General features: G+C 36.2%; 3 protein-coding genes and 1 long non-coding RNA gene across 34 annotated transcripts; 2 read left to right on the forward strand and 2 right to left on the reverse strand.

Moving 5' to 3' along the window:
* Window positions 1-2,528: 2,528 nt before the first annotated feature.
* Window positions 2,529-3,188, reverse strand: LOC135149267 (secreted RxLR effector protein 161-like). Its single transcript, XM_064084478.1, has one exon. The coding sequence runs from the start codon at window positions 3,186-3,188 to the stop codon at window positions 2,529-2,531; it is 660 nt and encodes a 219-aa protein (XP_063940548.1).
* A 2,503-nt stretch (window positions 3,189-5,691) lies between these two features.
* On the forward strand, window positions 5,692-9,614 carry LOC135149114 (uncharacterized). The gene is made up of 2 exons (XR_010287225.1): window positions 5,692-5,887; window positions 7,637-9,614. It is a non-coding gene; the product is annotated as an uncharacterized LOC135149114 (long non-coding RNA).
* On the reverse strand, window positions 9,184-11,713 carry LOC108201005 (B3 domain-containing protein At1g16640). The gene is made up of 4 exons (XM_064083975.1): window positions 11,350-11,713; window positions 10,704-11,149; window positions 9,824-10,602; window positions 9,184-9,738 (listed from the first exon to the last, which is right to left on the reverse strand). Exons 1-2 carry the CDS (start codon window positions 11,608-11,610, stop codon window positions 10,727-10,729), a joined length of 684 nt encoding a protein of 227 aa, XP_063940045.1. The 5' UTR covers window positions 11,611-11,713; the 3' UTR covers window positions 9,184-9,738; window positions 9,824-10,602; window positions 10,704-10,726.
* A 1,097-nt stretch (window positions 11,714-12,810) lies between these two features.
* On the forward strand, window positions 12,811-19,939 carry LOC108200474 (uncharacterized). Of its 31 annotated transcripts, none has more exons than XM_064085047.1 (12): window positions 12,846-13,561; window positions 14,402-14,631; window positions 14,720-14,800; window positions 14,998-15,097; window positions 15,175-15,240; window positions 15,348-15,428; window positions 15,533-15,643; window positions 16,193-16,658; window positions 16,764-16,840; window positions 18,235-18,363; window positions 18,445-19,211; window positions 19,437-19,939. In XM_064085047.1, the coding sequence occupies exons 4-8, from the start codon at window positions 15,071-15,073 to the stop codon at window positions 16,247-16,249; spliced, it is 342 nt and encodes a 113-aa protein (XP_063941117.1). In that variant the 5' UTR covers window positions 12,846-13,561; window positions 14,402-14,631; window positions 14,720-14,800; window positions 14,998-15,070; the 3' UTR covers window positions 16,250-16,658; window positions 16,764-16,840; window positions 18,235-18,363; window positions 18,445-19,211; window positions 19,437-19,939. The 31 variants fall into 31 exon arrangements, 18 of the variants coding, with proteins under 18 accessions (XP_063941132.1, XP_063941133.1, XP_063941117.1 ...); XM_064085055.1 differs by having other exon boundaries at window positions 12,847-13,561; window positions 14,402-15,097; window positions 18,445-18,693; window positions 18,964-19,050; window positions 19,159-19,211; XM_064085053.1 differs by having other exon boundaries at window positions 12,847-13,561; window positions 14,402-15,097; window positions 18,445-18,693; window positions 18,974-19,050; window positions 19,159-19,211.
* Window positions 19,940-20,421: the final 482 nt, after the last annotated feature.

A 20,421-nucleotide genomic window follows, 5' to 3' on the forward strand; every position in this document is an offset into this window, starting at 1 on the left:
ATCAAACCGATCCGAACCGAAGTAATACAAATTGGTTTGGGTTATGAATTTAATTTTTATGATTTGGGTTGAGAATTTGAAAACCCGATTTAATTGGGTTGGGTCGTTAAATTTCTTTAACCCGCCTAACCCGAACCGTGTACACCACTGCTGGTTCCCAGAAAGTGGCCTAACCGGATTTCTTTCATTGTACACTGACACACGCAGCAGGAGCAACTCTGCAACGATCAGTGGTTTTAAAAGTATAATATATATATATATATATGTACCTCCACCCCTATACCCTCTATCTTCTCTCTTACTTTACTACTAATCTGTTAACACTCACTCCATTCCATTACAGAAGAATCAAAAATCAAGAATCATTTTCAAGAATCAAGAAAATGATGAACAAGGTCTTGCTGAAACGTTTCTCCACAAAAGCTAGTCCCGCCACCATGCACCTTCCCGGTCACTCTCCGGGTCAGTTTCTTCCACCTCTCCTCACCACTCCACCCCAACCTGTGGATATGATTACTGCACTCCCGTTAGTCTCTTATCAAGACAAGCTGGAACTCGAAGTACCTGATGGTAACTTCTATCTTTCTCTCTTTTTTTTTTTTTTCTTTTTTTTTTTTATGTATGAAATATCAGTTGCAAATTTATAGAGGGAGTATATATTTGCATGTGTCTTTATGTAATTAGTTATATATTTTAGTGTGTCTAATTAGTTTATAGGTCTTCAATTTGTATAAACTCAAAGTTATGATCTGCTTGGGATCCTGGCCATGGAACTCTAATTAATTTGTGTATGAGGTTGAAATTTTTCGTATACGTCGTACAACTGTGAGGACTGGAAGGTGATGGTTGTACGTGGCATAATTAGGAGGTGGTATGTATGTTTGATAGGTGTAAGGATTTTAGGGAGGTGCAAAAAAATTGAGAGTTACCATTATACATATTGGGGGTTGGTATTGTTAGGTTGTGGGGAAGTGGTGGTACTGGGTGGGGTTCTATTGTGATGAGGGAGGCCAGTAGAAGCATTTGTAAAATGGTGCAAGAAATGAGGAGGAATATGATTGTGAAATTGTGGTTTTGTGGGAGGTGGTAGTCTGGTAGAGGCATATTAGCAATGTGAGTAGATTTTGGTGGAATAGCGTGTGTATGAAGGACTGTAGATAAAACATTACAAGTTAGAGGTGGAATTTGTGAGTTGAGGTTAGGTACCTCTTGTCAAAAGTAGATTGGAGTGCAGAAGCTTCATCTATGCCGGTATCATATCCGTTATTACCCACCCGTTCCTCCGTTCTGCCTTCAATATCTAGAATAAATTGTTTAAGTTCTGCAAAATTGCTATCTACTTTATCCATCCGTTTGAATCCCCAATCGTCCATCCCCACTATGACTACGAGTTCTGTCAACCGTAGCCACAGCGGCATCCGAGGTTTAACCTGGCGCTGATACCAATTGTAACTAGCAAATCCCAATAATAATCAGGAATGAACAACAAATAGGAAGAAACTACTTAAATGAACAGAGCAGAATGAATAGAAAATGTACAAGTCTTCATTTAAAAACCCTAATTAGAGCTCGTTAAACAAACGGTTATGGCTGAGGATGAAAGTTCAGATATTAAAGAGTCTTCACTTACCCAATAACCAAAGTCAGGTAAAAAAGATATAATGTAGACTAAGTATTCTAACATCATCGTCGCCATCCATTTCTTTGTCCGTCATCTGAGCAATTTTCTACCCCAACCTATTTAAGTATAACATGGAAGAAAACAAGGTTCTGGACTACGGGACCAGGGAGTGAACATTATGCAACTAATTGAATCTAGAGCCCCTTATTCACTGGCATTGTCATCACTTCTTAAGAAAACTAAAGCCTTAAAGAAGGAAATGTTAAACTTATATGTTCTTATAACTAGGAACTATAAACAACTAAGTCTCAGATTGTGTTCTTTATCTGATATGCATCCAGGTACATCTTCTAAGTAAGTGATTTTAATTAGAAAAGGGAGGCAAAGTACATCTGTGACCTGTACCTACTGCGAAAACAAGGAGAGAGGCCATAGCCCTTTTGCCAGACCCAGGCTCTGTAGTACAGAGTTCACACTATCTGCTAAACTTGTATCACAGTAAACAATATGTAAAACATAACATTCACACAGATTGACGTATGCTTGGAACAACTCTCTTGTTATTATTTGATAATGACCAAGTACAATACTTAAAGAGAAAATCAAATAAGGAAACTACCACCCTCAGACGCTACAAACTAGGACATCAGCTAACAGGCTCCTAAACATACTCCATTAGACTCCTAAACATACTTACTGGATTTATTCAAAACAAATTCCTAGATAATCTTCAGACACGTATGACCAAATCAAGTACCATAATACTGACTAAATAAACAAGAAAAATAATAATGTGAGTTTATAAGATTATAGCCAACATTTCCCCCCTTAATCTTAAACTCTCTTGGCAAGCTCCCTGACTCCCAACAATTTTCTCATTCTCTCGAACCTGATGGCTGGCAAGGCTTTAGTCAATATCTGCACGCTGATTTTCACTGGACACATGCTTGACAATAATCTCTCCACGTTCAACACACTCTCGTATAAAGTGATATTGAACATCAATGTGTTTGCTACATCCATGAAAAACTGGATTTTTCGAGAGATCGATCGCAGACTTATTATCCAAATACAAAACAACTGGCCCAATAGTTTCATCCGTCACTTGCTCCAATAACTTTCGCAACCATATACTCTGACATGCTGCAGCAGTTGTAGCCATAAACTCAGCTTCACAGGATGATAAAGCTATGCACCTTTGCTTCTGCGATACCCATGTAACCAAGCTTTCGTTTAAGTAAAATACCATTCCCACAGTGCTTCTTCGATCCTCAATGTGGCCTGCATGATCACTATCTGAGTATCCTTTTAATTCATTATTTCCATTCTTCCGTGAATACACCAGGCCAATCTCTTGAGTGCCTTTTACATACCGAAGGATTCTTTTGATCACATTCATCTGCATGATAGTTGGAGCTTCCATAAATCTGCTCACAATACCCACCGAAAAAGCTATATCTGGTCTGGTATGCACGAGGTACCTTAACCCCCCAACCATGCTTCTGAATTTTGTTGCATCAACTCGTACACCCCCTTCATCTTTAGTCAATTGTTCCTTTGGATCCATGGAAGTTTAGTGGGATTACAATTCTCCTATCCAGCCTGCCTGAGAATTTCCTTGGCATAACCACTTTGCTTCAGCTCAACAAACCCATCTCCCTACTCTACTTCCGAACCCAGATAGTAAGTCATCTTACCTAAGTCACTCATCTCAAAGAAACTATTCATTTGTCTCTTGAAGCCTTAGATGTCTGACACACTCGACCCCGTGACCAGAAGATCGTCAACGTAGATAGCGATAATCAAAAATTCCCCTTTCTCTCTTCTGGTATACACAGCCTGATCATATGGGCACCGTTCAAATCCAAGTTTTTTAAGGCAGTTATTTAGTTTAGCATACCATGCACGAGGCGCCTGTTTCAACCCATACAATGCTTTGGATTATTTATACACCAATCTTTCTTGACCTTTCTTCAAATATCCTTTAGGTTGTGCCACATACACCTCTTCGTGAATGTCTCCATTAAGAAAAGCAGTTTTCACATCCAAGTGATGCACTTTCCAATTATTCTTAGCTGACAAAGCCAACAGCAACCTAACGGTCTCCAATCTCGTCACAGGTGCAAAATTTTTTTCATAATCCACCCCATGTTCTTGAACATACCCTTTCGCTACTAACCTCGCCTTGTGTTTCACAATTTTTCCGCTTGCATCTTTCTTTAACTTAAAAATCCATTTAGAATCAATGATGTGTCCATTTGGCAATTCCGTTAAACTCCACGTGCCATTTTTCTCTATAGATTCGAGTTCTCTCTGCATTGCCAGCCTCCAATCCTTTTCGTTTACCGCTTGTTCATAACTCTGGGGTTCCTTTACTCCCGTAAGCATTAATTCTTCCTCTGATTCCACTGGTTCAGACACATTATAAATGTCAACCATGGACATGTAACGTTGAGGTTCAGCAGGACTTTCATCGTGATCTTCCCAGTTTGCACTAAATCTTGGCGATTGCGATGGTTCCATATCTTCAGTACCCCCAGGCTCTCCATCTAAATCTTGTTCAGTAGTTCCTTGACTTTCTTCGTTTTCTTCATCGAGGTTCAGTACAGAGAATGTTCCCAGGTCATGCTCATGACAACTTCTGTCTTTCTCCCACTGCCAGCTTCTATTCTCATCAAACACTACGTCTCGGCTAACCATCACTTGTTTACTTACAGGATCATACTATCGGTAAAGCCTTAGTGCCTGGTTCCCTTCCTAAGTTTATCACCTCCATGCTCCTATCATCCAGTTTCTTTGTGTGAACAGATGGAACCTTCATGTGTGTCACACCCAAATATGCGTATGTGACTGATGTTCGGTTTGACCCATCCATGCTTCGTATGGAGTCTGATTGGAAACAGACCTTGTTGGCAATCGATTCAGCACATATACAGAGTGTCTCACAGCCTCTCCCCAAAACATCATTGGTAACCTCATCTGCTTTAAGTAGCTGCGAGCCATCTCTATTGCTGTTCTGTTCCTACGTTCCACCACACCATTTTGTCGGGGCGTATAAGGAGCAGTGTAATATCTCTCTATTCTTGCTTCTTCACAATACATTTTAAACTCTGTCGAAGTAAACTCCCCTCCTCGATCCGTCCTGAAGACCCTTATTTTTTTCTTGTCATCCTCGACTTGAGCTCGAAACTACTAAACACACCAAAAGCTTTGTCTTTACTCTTTAACATGTACACCCACATAACTCTCGTAAAATCATCAACTAACAGAAAAAAGATTTGTTTCCACCAGGTGTGATTGGATCAATTGGACCACATAAATCTCCATGTACTAACTGCAGAGCTTGTGTTGCATTGATACTCGACTTCTGTGGAAAACTCTTTCTGACTTGTTTTGACTTCAGAGTTCAGACACCCAGTACACACTTCATTTGACAAGCCTACATTGGGAAACCCATGTACCATATTTTTCTTGTTCATCAGAACCATAGATTGATAATTTACATGCCCCAAACGTGCATGCCACAACCTAGACACCTTCTCTAGACACCTTCTCTGTTTTAGACAATAAACACCCTGGTTTGACGGGTTTTGCAATTAATATATATAAACGATTTGGCGAGCGTTTTACTTTCACGAGAAGTTTTCCTTTTTCTTCAAACACCCACAGAAAATCTCCCTTAAGAACCACTTTATTCCCATCCTCCGACATTTGACCCAGGCTTATTATGTTACTACAAAGTGTGAGAATATATAATACCTCATAAAGCTTTCTTTCTTCTCCATTTTTGCATCTGAAAATAATCGAACCCTTACCTTCAATCTTCACGGGTGAGCCGTCACCAAACTTCACCAACCCAGTGATCCTTTGGTCTAGTTCAACAAATTTTTCTTTATCACCAGTCATATGGTTGCTTGCTCCATTGTCCAGGTACCATAGGCTTGAAGCTCCTTCACTCACTTTAACACCACTTGCTAGCATTGGTTTTATCTCTCTTGTTATATCTTGTTTTGTATACATATCTGCATATCATATATTTATCTTAACATTTCTTATGCAGGAGGGATTTTTCTTGATCTGAGGCTGGCGACATGCCGTGTTATGTGTAGGGAGCCTATGCATACCACTATCCCAAACCTCCGGGTTCATAGCTTAAGGACCTCAAAGATTCGGGACTTCAAGAATGATATGTATGTGACGCATCTGAATAACACTATCCATACATTTCCTAACAACATCGTGAGGTTAGAAGATGAAGCAAATGAGGTATACTTTTAATCCTTTCTTTATATATTAAACTTCTATACCAATACTAGTACCTATAGCCAGGGGTGTACGGGGTTCGGGTTGGGCGGGTTGGCGGAATTTATCGACCCAACCCAATTAAGTCGGGTTTTCAAAATTTCAACCTAATCCGAACCGTATAAATTCGTAACCCAAACCAATTTGTAGTACTTCAGTATTTATCAGTTTGGATTGGTTTGGTTGGGTTAATAAATATTATAATCGCCGGTGTCAAATAGGTTTTCAACATCCATTTTTTCACACTAAAAATTACTTTAACAATTTTGTCAAAAACATAAAATTGAATTCAGTTAAAAAAATAAGTGGTAACAAATAATGAACAAATATATTCTTGAATTTAATCTCATATTCTCATTCATGTTTGTTTGCTACTTAAACGGATAAATTTAAAGCCATAAAATACATTTACATAACAAACAAACAATATTCATGTTTGTGTGCTCCTTGACCAACATAATAATGAATTTAATCTCATATTCTCATTCATAAATTTAATCTCATATATATTTAAATAGCAAACAAAAATTACTATATTAAATTTAAGAAGCACACAAATACAATAAAACTAAATAGACTAGGCTAATATGTGACGGGATTGATAAATTTAATATGTTCTCATCTTTTTCAATCGGGTTGGGTTGGATCGGTTTATAAAACTAGAAACCCATATCCAACCCAACTAAATCGGGTTACCACATTTTAATCCAATTACTAATCGGGTTAAAAAAATTCGGTTTGGATCGGACGAAATATAGTCGGTTCGGATTGGGTTGGTCGGTTTCGCCAACTCGTGTACACCCCTACCTATAGCAATACTAGTCCTAGGAGTATCAACACACTGAGTGAGACCTGTACTAACACTCACAACTTCATAGGCAAAATCGGATTCTTTGATCTTTAGAACTTTTTCTGTAGCAATTTTAGAAAAGAGTTTCATTGACATCTTAGTTACAGGATTACACAAAACTCACTTTGAAAATGAGTTGCATGATTACAGATAACCTTACTATAGGGCAAAGCGAGACCTGAGACTATTACCAGCTACATGCAGACAAAGCCAAACAAACTAATAACTTACTACTACCTGCATCTTGGAACCAGAACAACTTCCTAGAGCCAACTGGGGAAAATAGGTACTACTATAGATGAGAATGCAAAGTCAAATCCAAGATGAGAGCATATAGTTTCTATCTTTACCCTCTTTGGACAATTGATCCGCGATATAATTTATGGACCTCTCCACAAACACCAACCTTACTTTAGTGATCCATTTGCTTAGCAGGCCCAAGTCTGAAAATTTACATAGCACTGAAATGATGGACCAGCTTACTAGAGTCCGAGAAAATCGCTAGCTTGTTTTGTTTCACATGCTCTGTCTGTAGGAGTTTAGCATAAAATGAAGAGCTTCTAATTCCGTGTCGAAAACCGTAGCCTGAACTGCAGGACCAGAATATATAAACTTAATACCACCATCTTTGTTGTGGTTTCTTCACCTTTCTTATTTGATTTTATTTGAATATTTAGTGAATAATCAAATCAGCCATCCATTTGATTGTAACCATAATTTTCATCTTTTGAAACTATATATGTCTAGTTAAATAATATAATAATGAGATTTTCTTATATATATCATCATTAGGTCAAGTTTCCCACATTTTCTGATTTGCCTCTATTGAATGATTTCTTAGCAATTAAATTTTTTTTGTACAGATTAGCTTACGTCAGCTGAACTTTCATGACATAAATAAAAGATCTTTGTGGAGTTATTGGTATACTGATGGTCATTTCAAGAAAGACACAGGTTTCATGTCTCGTCAAGTGGTGAAGCATTCCCAGTTTTCTGAGCAAGTAGGAGTTTATGATTATGTTCCCTTGTTGCATTCTACATGTTCTGAACTATTTGATGAGGGACCTAATGACATCCGACGTTTTCTGAAAGATAACGGATATATCACAGGACAATATTATGATTCGAAGAGTTTTGCAGATGTTCTCAAGTGGTATTTCAACGGGCATGATGTTTATATCACGTTCAAACAACATCCTCAAGACTTGTACATTTATTTGGATGAGATTGCGATACTACTCCGCACTTGCGGTAGGATGATCAACCATCCCATGGTCCCGCTAATACCTGATGGGAAGTTTATGCTCCGCCATATTTAGCCAGTGATTATCTGTTTTTAAGTTCAGTACTATATGTAGAGGATGATATGCAGCAAGCATTTGATACTTTGGCATCCTGCAACACTATTTTGGCAGCCTTATTTTAGAAACTTTATTGTCAAACTTCTACATTAAGTTATGTTATATTTTGGTAGCACTTTTCATATGCCATATTTTAGGTGTTTGAACACTCTTATCAGCTAAACAAAGTAAGTTAAAAGTAGCCAACTAAGTGCTCTTCATGGCAATATCAGTTTTCTGAGCAGATTGATCAGGTTCTGTGACAAACACATAAAATTTGAAATCTTGCTCCAGTTCCTGATGCTTGAAAGCTCTTTTCTGTTGATGTTCCTTTATTCAGCTCCCCAGTACTTGATCTATCTCTTTCGCCTTGTTCTTCATTTTTGGCTTGTTATAGAGCTCCTTGATGAAAAGGTTGGCTTCTGATTCCTGAACTTGCATGAAAATATCCAGTCTATGAACAGATAAAGTTTCAACCATCACTAGGTCTCCATATATAGCTTCATTTATCAATATGGCAGTTAATATGTTGAATAACAACCATATCTTTCCTCTTTTTCAGGTTGGAAGAGGATTTAAAATGGCAACAGTACTTAATTTGCTGTTAGTAAGGTAATTTGAAGAACAGTCACATTGAGGCTTATGCTCCTGTTTATGGAGCTTCTCTGTTGCTTCTGTAGTTGATAATGTTCAGGCACAGATTAACATTGAGTGAAATTTTTGAATTAGATCATGCTACTTTGAAATCTGACAGACAAAGAATGTAAAAGATTCACACGCATAAGCGACGGAGTTGCATGTTCTGAGGGATCGGTTTTCTGTTCTTGATATATTTCCTGTCATATCCTTCCTTGGCGAGAAGAGTCTTGAGGGCTCAACGCCCTATGGAGGCATGAGTGTGGGAGTATTTGAATTTTCAGAAGAGAGCCTTGCTCATTACAGCAAACAATGGGGTAGATCAAAGCTAGTCACTACTGAATTCAGATACAACTATGCATGAACCTTAAATGAAACCAAAACAACACTAGCAATTTAATTAAGCAGTTCATAAATATATAAAATCAACTCACTGATATCAGAATATGACAAGTTGTTATTAAGATATGTATCCAGTGCAGTTTCTGAATCGAAACCAATATATTAGCTGTTTATATGAATCCCAAATTGAACTCTACATCAAATAAACAAAACATACAGTTCGTAAAAAATGATAGAGACTTCTTCAAAGCTTTGTTCACTCAGCTTCCTCCACAGCTGCTTCGATTCTCAGAAGAACAAATCCAATCACGACCCCGACTAGAGTTAAGCCATTTATCACTGCAGCAATCCTGAAAATCTCAGCCACTGCATTGCAGGTTGAAGTAAGTGCACCTCCACCTCCACTTCTCTGGTTCGAATGCTTCAGTGAGTAAGCAAAGTTTGCGAAAGATTGTTCAGTGCAGACCGGAAGGCCTAATGCCACAACATTGTTCTGAGCTTTTAGTCCACCAAATGAGTTCAATCCACTAATGTAGTTAACATTAGGCCTCTTCTGGGATGCTCTTATCGGGCTCGTGATCGCTGCAGCAATGCTGGTAAGTTTTCCTGGACATAGTGTAGCTGCCATTGATTCTTCAACTCACCACCTGAAACAAACACAAAGACTTATCAGTATTCTTGAAAAATTGGTAGTAGAAATAGAGGGAATAAATGTAAAGATGATAAATTTACTTGTATTTATTGTTATGGAGTACAGAATGATGAGTGATTATTATTAGAACTTTGTATTGGAAGAGAAGGAAAGAAATCAAGAAAGGATAAGATGGTTGGGTAATGGTTGGTTGAAAAGGAGAAGCAATGAGAGGTTGATTTTGTAGTACGCAAGCCACAAGGCTTCTTAGTTTGTGAAGTCTTCCTTATCTATAGCTAAATATTTCTATTCAGCATGCATTCTACAAAATTATCCCCCTCCCTTGCCAGCAACCTCTTGTTCCAATATCTCTCGCTCTCTTTACATGATGTCGAGAATCTGAACTCGGATAGATTAAAGACAAGTCATCCGGTGGAAAAAACGACAATTTCGAAAGTAAAAATATCAAAACCATTCCAAGTTATTACTAAAGAAAAGGACATAATCTTTATAAAAACATTAACTTCCAAGAAACAGTACTGAAACTTTTCACTCTTTCAAGCAGAGCTTAAGTCTTTTCCAGAAACATTACATAAGCAGCATAATCGAACTACATTACTGCAACAAATATTCGGCTCGAATGCTAATTCGTAGTCGAATTTCACTCCCATCATTTCCTGGAACGAATTCACAGAGGCACTTATCGTTCAGCTTGACTCCATTCCACCTCCAGAAAGCTCTCCACCCTTTCGCTAGACAGGTCCGTCCATCACCCCATTTTTTAACAGCTACAGGCCATGTCCTCCCTTGTTCATCGCAAACATCTATTTTTTTCTGGAAGCTTCAGGTTGAAGTCCCTGATCACATCCATCGGGACACGCTGCAATATCTTTGATTAGTATTTTGCAAGCAAATTCAAACCCAAATCCTAGTGGAAAATTTGATTTCTAGTGTAAATAAATCCAAAGAAATGATCCTTACCAAGTCACTTTTCCGTTTCGGATCTAATTTTCCAACAAAGCAAGCTCATCATCATCCATCTCCACTCTGTTATCTGCCTTATGCTCATCTTCTTCATCTTCCATTTCTTTGTCATGGCCTTCTTCATCTACATAATTCTCGCCTTTTTCATCTTCTTCCTCTTCCATCTCGTCTGCCTCAAAACCTTCAACACTAAATTCCTTCTCACATGCAGTGACTCCAAAAATCCTAACGTCGAAAAAGGATCCCCCATCATACTCAAAAACTAAAAAGTCTCCGTACTGGACATTTTTATCCTGCACAAACTTTGTCCAACCAGCTTCGAAGAACTTTTTCTTTTCTCTCTGCAATACCTCCACAGGCCAAAAATTCTCTTTACGATCCCTAATGAATGCATTATTCGGCAACCTATCTTTCATAATTTCAGAGAAGAATGGTCGGATCAACTGCAAGATGAGTATATCATAGTCAATAACTCAATATCTTCACAAATTAAGCTTTTTAAGCATGATTTGCTTCTATTACTTAATCAATAATCATTAAAAAATTCCATTTGAGCTTTAGACATAAGCATAACAAGTTTCCAAGGAACCTCTTGAATAGAACCTAACTGGACTAAACCACCATTATTGATCAAAAAACTTACCAGTCGTCGTTCCCTATCTTCTGCAACAAAAGGCTTGAAAAACTCTGGAATTTTCTTCAATTTCCTCGATGCCATGTATAGGTAAAGACAGCAAATTATAAACTCTATTTTTTTGCAAAACGTGTTATTTGCGTCCATTTTGCTTTTAAAAGTCGAGACATGTCCCAATGAATGGTGATCAAAGAAAGAAAAGTAAATAGACGGTAAAATCGGCCTGAGCTTCAAAGCAGCAGACCTTGATCTGCAACTAGTCACCTGCATGAATTTTCCGCAAAAAGAGCAAGCTTTTCATATGGATTTAATCCTATAACTCTGAGGCCTTCAGAAACCTCCAGCTGCATTTTTCAATATTGAATTCAATCCTATGAGAAGCTGCTGCATATGGAAATGTCTGTGCTGCCCTTTGTAAAGTGACGGTGTTAACTCTCATGTGACGGTATACTTGCAAATTTGCGTTGATAATTGATGATATGAAGTTCTGTCATTATTCGCTGACACGGAATTTCACATATTAATAAAAATTATATATATGCATGTTATGAGATGAATTTCACATTTTAATAATTGTTGTTTATAATTATATTGTTTATAATTAATCAATTTGGATGTACTCTGCCCTCAAATCTTACAATTCATACTCATAAACCAGGAAACTCTTAAAGAAGACGTGGTCCAAATGTTGAAACTCTTCTATCGGATAATGTGTTGAAGAAGGCGCATTCTCAAGACAAGGAAAACCATGTTCCTGTTCATGGTAAGTCAAGTATAATAATGCTGATTCACAACTTCATTTTACTTAAGTGAAAAATTAGGAGCAGTACATATATTTGAAAGGACAAACTAAGTGGTATACTTGCAAATTTGCGTTGATAATTGATGATATGAAGTTCTGTCATTATTCGCTGACACGGTCATTTGAGATTAAATGTTAAGCAAATCAGGCAGGTTCTTTTTGACCGAGAGGGGTTTTAATAGCCTGGGTCCATGTTGTGCAGATATAGCTCGAGTTAATGATGCATCATAATATATGCAACCAAGTGGTTTTCTTGATAAACCCAACTGAAGATTAAAGTTTAATATGCATTCAGGCTTAGGCTTAATAGAAGGTTGAATGCACTGATAATTATATAATTTTTTAAGTTTCAATTAAGGTATGGGGTGTTTTGGAGAGGCAGTACTTGAAATCGTGGCATCACCCTACTTTTGATTCAATTTATAGTACTCTCAGTTAATATAATATATTTAAGATTGTTTTGAAAAATATGGCATTCATTTTGAATACTTGATACTGATTTTTGATACAATGCCTCTCTGACGTCTTGCAAAATGGCTTAGTCCTGGGACGTACAGGTCATGGACTAAATATTGAGAATCGTTTTCATGATGGTATATATCTGAGCAAATCATCATTTTTTTTTACTCAGTTTTATCTTCGAATTAATCAGTATGATTATCCACACATTTAACCACTGCAGGGACCTATACAATAATGCGTGATATATCAAATAGAGACCTCAATCCAAACCTGGGTTCTGACAGTCTCCAACTTCTATTTGGTGTTCAATCGTTTTTTGGACGTATATTGACTTCTATTTAATTTTTAAGCCTGTGTTAAATCATTTCTTGGACATATATATGCTTCTGTTTGATTGCAGTATCATGCATTGATCTAAGAAAATGATAGAATTGAATAATTGTAATATGGTAGATCTCTTACCATTCGCATTAGGTATTTTATATATTAGTAATCATCAGTATATCAAATAACTTTGTTGTGTTCCATAACTTATGTAGCTTTATGTAAAGAAATGGTAAAAATACTTTCACCATTATGGGATTCTTTTTGTATGTTGATCAGCCAAGGGACCTTCTACAACCGTAAATGTGAAACTGAGTCACAAAATCTTGGCAGTAGCCCAATTATTAATTTAGAATTTAGCTTCCCTAGGCTTATTTAGCAAAAATGATACTTTCTGAAATGCATCAAATAATAAAGAGGACAACAGTTCTTTGAAAATCAAATTCATCGTGTGGTCACATATTCTACGTATGCAATTATCAAATAAAGATAAATGCCGAAGTTAGTGTTCCGATATTTTGTAGGTTAAAGCAGTGAGAGAGGCTATGACTTTGATGGTGGAAGCTTGGAGAGAGATTCCAGATGCACTTGATGAGGTTTCGCCGCTTTCTGATTCTCAATCTTCTTCAAAAGGTATGGCTTCTTATTTTATTTTCTATAATTAGTGAATTATGTAATAAACAAGAAGATTCATATATTTCAATGTCTACTTCCACTGAATTCATGTTACTGCTGCTATCCTTTTCAATATAGAAACCTGATTCATTAATATACTCCATTAATCCAAATGTGCAAACGGAGATGAACCAGATGCATTGAGAATTGGGTCAACACAACACTTATATCTCATTTTCTGCCCTTTTTCTTTTTAAAATAAAATAAAAATTTGATATCTTAGTTTTCTTAATTCAATGTGTTTATCTTGTGGGAAGAATGATGGTTTCGCTTTGCTTGATTATTCTTCCATAGCCAGTAAAAGAAATCTTTCAGAGTTCACTGACTAGAAAATAGATTGCGCTATGTTTAGAAATCTGATAGCAAAAAGCTCATAATCGGAAAATTGAAACTGCAACTTGGTCTGAATAGTTGTTTTAGAGGATATTAATTTAGGAATGAGAAATTATGCAACAAAGACGGTTGGAGACCAATAGAGTTACAAAGCTTGAAACTAGATAGGAACTTTTCAGTAGGAGCTCTGAGAAAAATACACACAATTTTGATGGGCCTAAAGCTGGCTCAAGTTTGAATCTTTGTGATGAAGTGTCAGATTATGTGGAAAAGCTAATAATATTGTCGGAAATCATCATGGGAACCATAAAGAGAGTGATGATCATGGGAATTCAGGCTTTTTAATTTTCTGCAAATATTCTACTTTCTTAATTAGGCTTCTTTCTCCTGTCTTATAGTGTGTGATAATGGATTAATATTTTAAGTTGTACTTTATTTTTCTGATTTTCTGGTTTGCATATGCAGGCAAATGAAGATAAGCAACAGTTCATTGCTGTACATCCAGTTGCACCGAGAATTGACCCAATAATTCCAGACGCATCTTCCTATCAGAACACATATTGCAAGCTCCCTGTTGTAGACGTTTATATTCAAAGTTTTGGAGGAGAACAGAAGATAACATTTCAGTGTCAATAGAGGTTATTAGGTCAATAGCCGTGGAAGAGGACCTAACATAAGCTCACTTTTGAAAAAAGGTATATCAACATCTGATATAATACATTGTATTTTATAACATTCATAAAGTGTGATTTACAGAGTTATATAACACTAATTAAATATCAGATATGACACGTTTGTCCGAATCAACTCCAGCGTATCAACAGCCTGCATCCTCATATACATTGTCTGAGAATAGCCATATTGGTGCGTGTATATGTATCAAACTTATGACATGTCCTGTAATGTATATCCACAAGCATATATATGTGAAAACCTTTTCGTGTTGATTTTTCAGATGCCCTCACATAGACTGTTTAATTAATATTTCATATCACTTGCCTGATACTTAAAATCTTCATTGTTTACCGTATCCCTGTGGGTTCTGATATTTTTTATATCAGTGGTATATAAAAAGGACCATCTGGACAGCATGAGGACTTATCATTAATTTAATAGTGTAAGCGTTTTTCTCCGATGTGTAGCCATCACTGGAAAGCAGAGGTATGCATTTTCAATTGTATCATCTGAATTATGTGCATCTGAAATAGGTGCATCTTCATGTATATCATCTGAAATAGGTGCATCTGGTGCATCTGGGGCTAAGAATCTGCTCGGAGAATTTAACGAGGCTGATGCAGAGGAAGGTACATACATCTCATAATTTTTTGACCTGTCACCGTGATTCCATGTGTTCTATGCTTTTGTTCAAGTTGGATGATCCACAAATTACTGTTTGTTGTCTCTTGAACAGGTGACGAGGAAACAGGGACAGAATTTCAACCCGACACATGGTACTTTCTTAATTAGGCTTCTTTCTCCTGTAAATGTTATTGTAGAATTTCAACCCGACACATGATACTGTCTTAGTTATTGCCAAGATATGGATGTGCATCATTGGATTAAAATTAAATGGTTAAACGTTGGTATGTTCATCAGGTATCTTGCACAGGATCGACAAAAGTAGGGAGTATAGTAACGCAGGCCGCAGCCATGAAAATTTTTATTGTGCCAAGAAACAGAAGATTTCCACGCTTTCAATTGCCACAGGTATGTGTGTTTGAATAAGTTTTTTCAGAAGCTAAAAGAAGAGATAGGAAAAGGGAAGAAGGCCATCATATGGCTTTCGCTATGGAAAGGATGTTGTAATTGTTTTCGATAGAGAAACCAAGCAACTTTATGTTCTATCTGATTATACCTGGCACTTCATTTTCATTTGACAAGATTAATAAGAGGATATTTTGACAAGATAAAATGGTGTAAAATACAATAATTTCCAAAATTTGAAGAGTATATGATTTTTACACTCATATCTGGGGTGCACAAAATGTTATCAGTTACAAGTTTCATGTTAGAGAAGCATATGAATGTATGTTTAAAGATTCGTTGATTGTCAAAGATTCATCTGTAAATTACAGACCCAGTGACATCATAGTAGGATATGAAGTCAGATATAGAAACTTTAAGTTGCAGTCATTAATTAAGTAAATCGTAGGTAAAAGATAAATATATACAGAAAATAAAAATCTGTTTTGATACACACAAATATTAATTTATCTGAATAATTTATGGTCTACATATTGACAGTTGTAATTGTAGTTTGCGTTGCAGAGACCACATATAATGACAGTTGTCGACTGTTTTATGAAACAATAGCGTTCCAAAAGAAGCAGCTTATGATGTACTAAAGGAAGCATTACAAATGAGAGTTTTCAATTTGGCACGCTCATAAATCTTCTTTATGACGGGGATGACAGATACACACATTTCTGAGCTCAGACAAAAGATATGATCACTTCCATACCGTTGGACCCTTATCCTGTATAATGCTTAACCGCTTTCGCGGTGTCCCTGAACTTCTCAATTTATTGTTTCACCCGGTGGAAATAATGTGAAATTGAGTTCTTCGACAATGCACATGTATACTGCGTTGCTGAAACAAATGGCTCATAAACATCTGTTAGCTACATTTGTAAAAGTATGTGCAAGAAATCTTTATGCAACAACACATGGAATGCTCAAATTGGATGATTATGCAAAGTTGTCAATTCTGCAGCAACACATGGTATGCTCAAAATATATTCTATGGTGACATTGAAATGCAGAGAGATGTTTAATTTTCTAAATCAGTTATGATCTTCTGGTGTTAATATCTTTGTTTCTATTGCAGATATAGAGACAGAGTCGTGCATCATTCTTATGATTCAGGATGCTGGCCGGACCATCCTGCTATTTTAAGATAAATAGGTGAGTGGCATGCAACTTCTCTATGATGGTAAATTGAATGATGTTCCACATATGCGACATTCCATTATTATCACCTTTATCAGGTCCTAATAAAGTGGTGAAGCAGCACAGAGGAAAAAATCGAATCTAGGAATTTTTGCTTGCATTGTATTATTTGGTCTATCCATCAGCACTGTTGTGTCAAGTCTGAATTATATATAATCTTTGTTGTGTCAAATGTCAATATGCCAATAAAAATGCAAGGTTTTAGAACTGAAAAGCTGCATACTTGACCTATTTGGAGAGCGCAACCTGAATGATTTATGTTGTTAAATTTAAGAGTGTCGTTGAGATGTCAATTTGTTAGGTGAAAGGAGCTAAACAATTGAGAAGATCCTTTCACACTAGAGTAAGGGAACCAAGTTTCAGATTGGCTTTAATCCATAGTTTCTTGCTAAAGGAACTGCAACAGAAGATCTAATTCTTACTGATTTTTGTGTGCTGGCACACACGTGGCATGGTCCACATGCTGTAAAAAAATCCTGTTAGAGCTTGCATAAGTGTGTTTCCGGTCAAGATTCATGTGATTAATAATCCATATTGTTTTTATTCTAATACTTTTTTAGCTTTAGGGTCTTACCTCATAGCTACTGAAAGCATTTTCTGGAAAACAATTGTATTGGGCAGAAAGGATCAATTCAAAAGTAGTATATAATTTATGTGGACAAACATGCTCCAACATGGTAAAGTAGTGGTAAAGTACGAACTCTGTTGTTCATTGAGGTGTATTGAAACTGAGTTTTAAGTCTCCTGCAATTTGTAAATATTATCACAATATAGTCAGAGCTTGATGAATTAATCCACATATGGTTACCAATTTCTTGATATATTTAGCATCTTACATTTGACTTGCCTATAAAGCAGGTTATTGTTTACATTGTTCTTATTGGCATATTTGCCTTATATTTTCAGCATGAACTTCTTTTTTTACTTCTAGGTGTAATGCACCGCAGGAGTAGAGCAGCATGTTGATTTTATTCTAAAAATTTTAATTTTAAAGTAAAAACTATAATTTGTTCGTAATTGGTTTATGAATCTTTTTATATTGTATGTATGGTGTTGGAATACAATATAATAATAAATTTATTGGTTTCTTTTTATAGTGTAACTATACATATTTGAATTTGAATAACTGATATACGTAATCTCGGACTAATTTGTTGAAACTGGGGAAGGCAACAACCATATCCGATCAAGATTCTTGTAGCAGGGAAATCATCTAGCCATGGTTTTCAGATTTCAATTCCCGCCATAGAATGTGTACAACTTTGCTTGGTGTTTTCAGCTTGCTGATTGCATCGCGTTTTCAGGACAATTGATATGTGCATCTGATGATCTACAGTTTGTGTTTGCAGGTTTGATCTCAGCCAATATTGTCACTTTCAGGGTTGAGGGTTTGACTATTCCTCGAGATAATTATCCAAAACCTTGGACCACAGACCTGAACCGAGGAGCAGAATCCTCGGAGATTGATTTGCATGGAGGTACGATATGCGACTGCAGCATCGAATATTTTACATTGAAAGTTAAATAATTTCAGGTTATCCTCTATCACCGTTTGCCAGGTTCTGAAAGCCTTACCTGGAGGAGGATTGCGAACATATATGTCACAATTTTGGAAAACTGCTGCAGCATCACCGAATATAAAATCAACGCTTCCATAGATTTCACAACTTTTGTAAAATTGAGTGCCGTATCCAACAAAAAGTGTGTCCTCGAACCCCTCAAATCTACACTGATAAAACGCAGAAAGGTGGGAAGTGCTTCTCAACGCCATGGCTTGCTCATTGCTTGATCCAGCTGAATTTATAAAGGTTATACCTATTGCTATCAATCTCCCCTAATATATCTGCAGACTATTTTATATGATTCATTGTTAAACAATTAGGAGGAAAGGAATGGTACAATTCACTGTGGTAGTAGCTAATATAGCTTTTTTTTTTATATTAGTAGCTGATATCAGTGAATAAAGACTAATAAACTTTATATTCTTTACTGGTATTGGCAGCCACTGCTGCTATCGAGTACATATCTTCTAAGTTGAGTAGCAAAAGCTACTTCTAATCGTACGTGACTAATTTTAGCCCTATCTAGGATTTGAGAGGCAAGGTACTAATCAAGGGTTACGTTGACTCCTTCACAAAGGAGGTTACGAGGTGTCAAATTATCAGGTTGTGCTATATCACCTCTGCTGACAGCAATCAATACCACATGTTATGCTTACTAAAACAACATATTAGATATGTCATGAATATGTTATTTATATTATTCGATTATAGATGTAGGCACTTCCATGAGCTCAATCCCAGTGCAGAACAATTCTACCTGCAGGGTAATCAAAATAGTGTAAATTTTGAGAATATCTGTAAATGTTATCGCAGATTTATCTATTTTTCTGTATACTGTTGTTCCTATTATTGGTTTTAGCGCATTTCTAATTTTACTTATTTGATTGTCTCCTGCACACATGGAATTTTGTTAATGTTTTGATTGTTGCTTTCATTGATCAAAACTATGTTTTTATATTCTGTACACATGTTTACTTTTCTCTCTACAGTAGTGGTGCTAAAAACTTTGGAGTCCTTTGATGCTGCACACAATAATCCTTTGTCCAAAAAAGATCAGGAAGGCATGTTATACCCTTCACGTCTATTTAATTTATTTTACTTAGATGCATTTTATAACTTACGGTACACATATCATGCAAGGGTTCGCTAAAAGCCTTTCTATTGCGGTCATACAGAAGCCACAGAGCCCAAGAAGATTTCGATTAACAGCTAAGCCGATCATCTCAACTTCTGTTTGAAGCTGAATCTTACCTCCAACAACATTTCCGTCTTTTAACCTTTTTACAGCTACAATTTATCCGTCTTTCAGGTGCCCTTTGTAGACTATTCCGAAAGCACCTTTAACAATATTGTTCTTGCTGCTAAAGTTGTGGGTGGCAACCTGAAGTTCTCTAAACTGAAACCTTCTCAGGTCTCCAATTGATACTTCTTGGCAATATTGTTTTGAAATTTCAAACAGACGATAGTTCTATAAAAGAATTATACTTCAAAATTGCAAGTCTGAATTATCTTTAGTAGTACCAACCATTTATCTTTATTACACTTCAAAATATGCCTTAGCCTCCTCCAAAAAAGAAAACTAAATATGACAAAAACTAGGCAGATGCACCCGAGGATTGACCCAATTGCTAATGCGATCTTTTGACTTTTGACCTTTTTTTTCATTCATGAAATCCGAGAATATTCGATTGAGATTGTTTGAAATTCAGGATTGTTTGAAATTCATTAAAATCTTGAGTTATTTAATTGGATTTTAAAATAAAATCATTTTAATATAAATTAGTTCACTTTGATGTATATAATAAATTAGTTCACTTTGAGGTATATAATAAGCACACTTGACTATACTTCAAATTTTTCCTCATTTATTTGGTTTATTTCGTTTATGTATTTTATTTTAATAATTATATTATATTTTCTATTCATTTAAAATTATTAATATCATCGAATTTATATCTCTAAATAGGATATGAA

The sequence above is a fragment of the Daucus carota genome, chromosome 9 (genome assembly GCF_001625215.2).
Source record: "Daucus carota subsp. sativus chromosome 9, DH1 v3.0, whole genome shotgun sequence".
NCBI lineage: Eukaryota > Viridiplantae > Streptophyta > Magnoliopsida > Apiales > Apiaceae > Daucus > Daucus carota.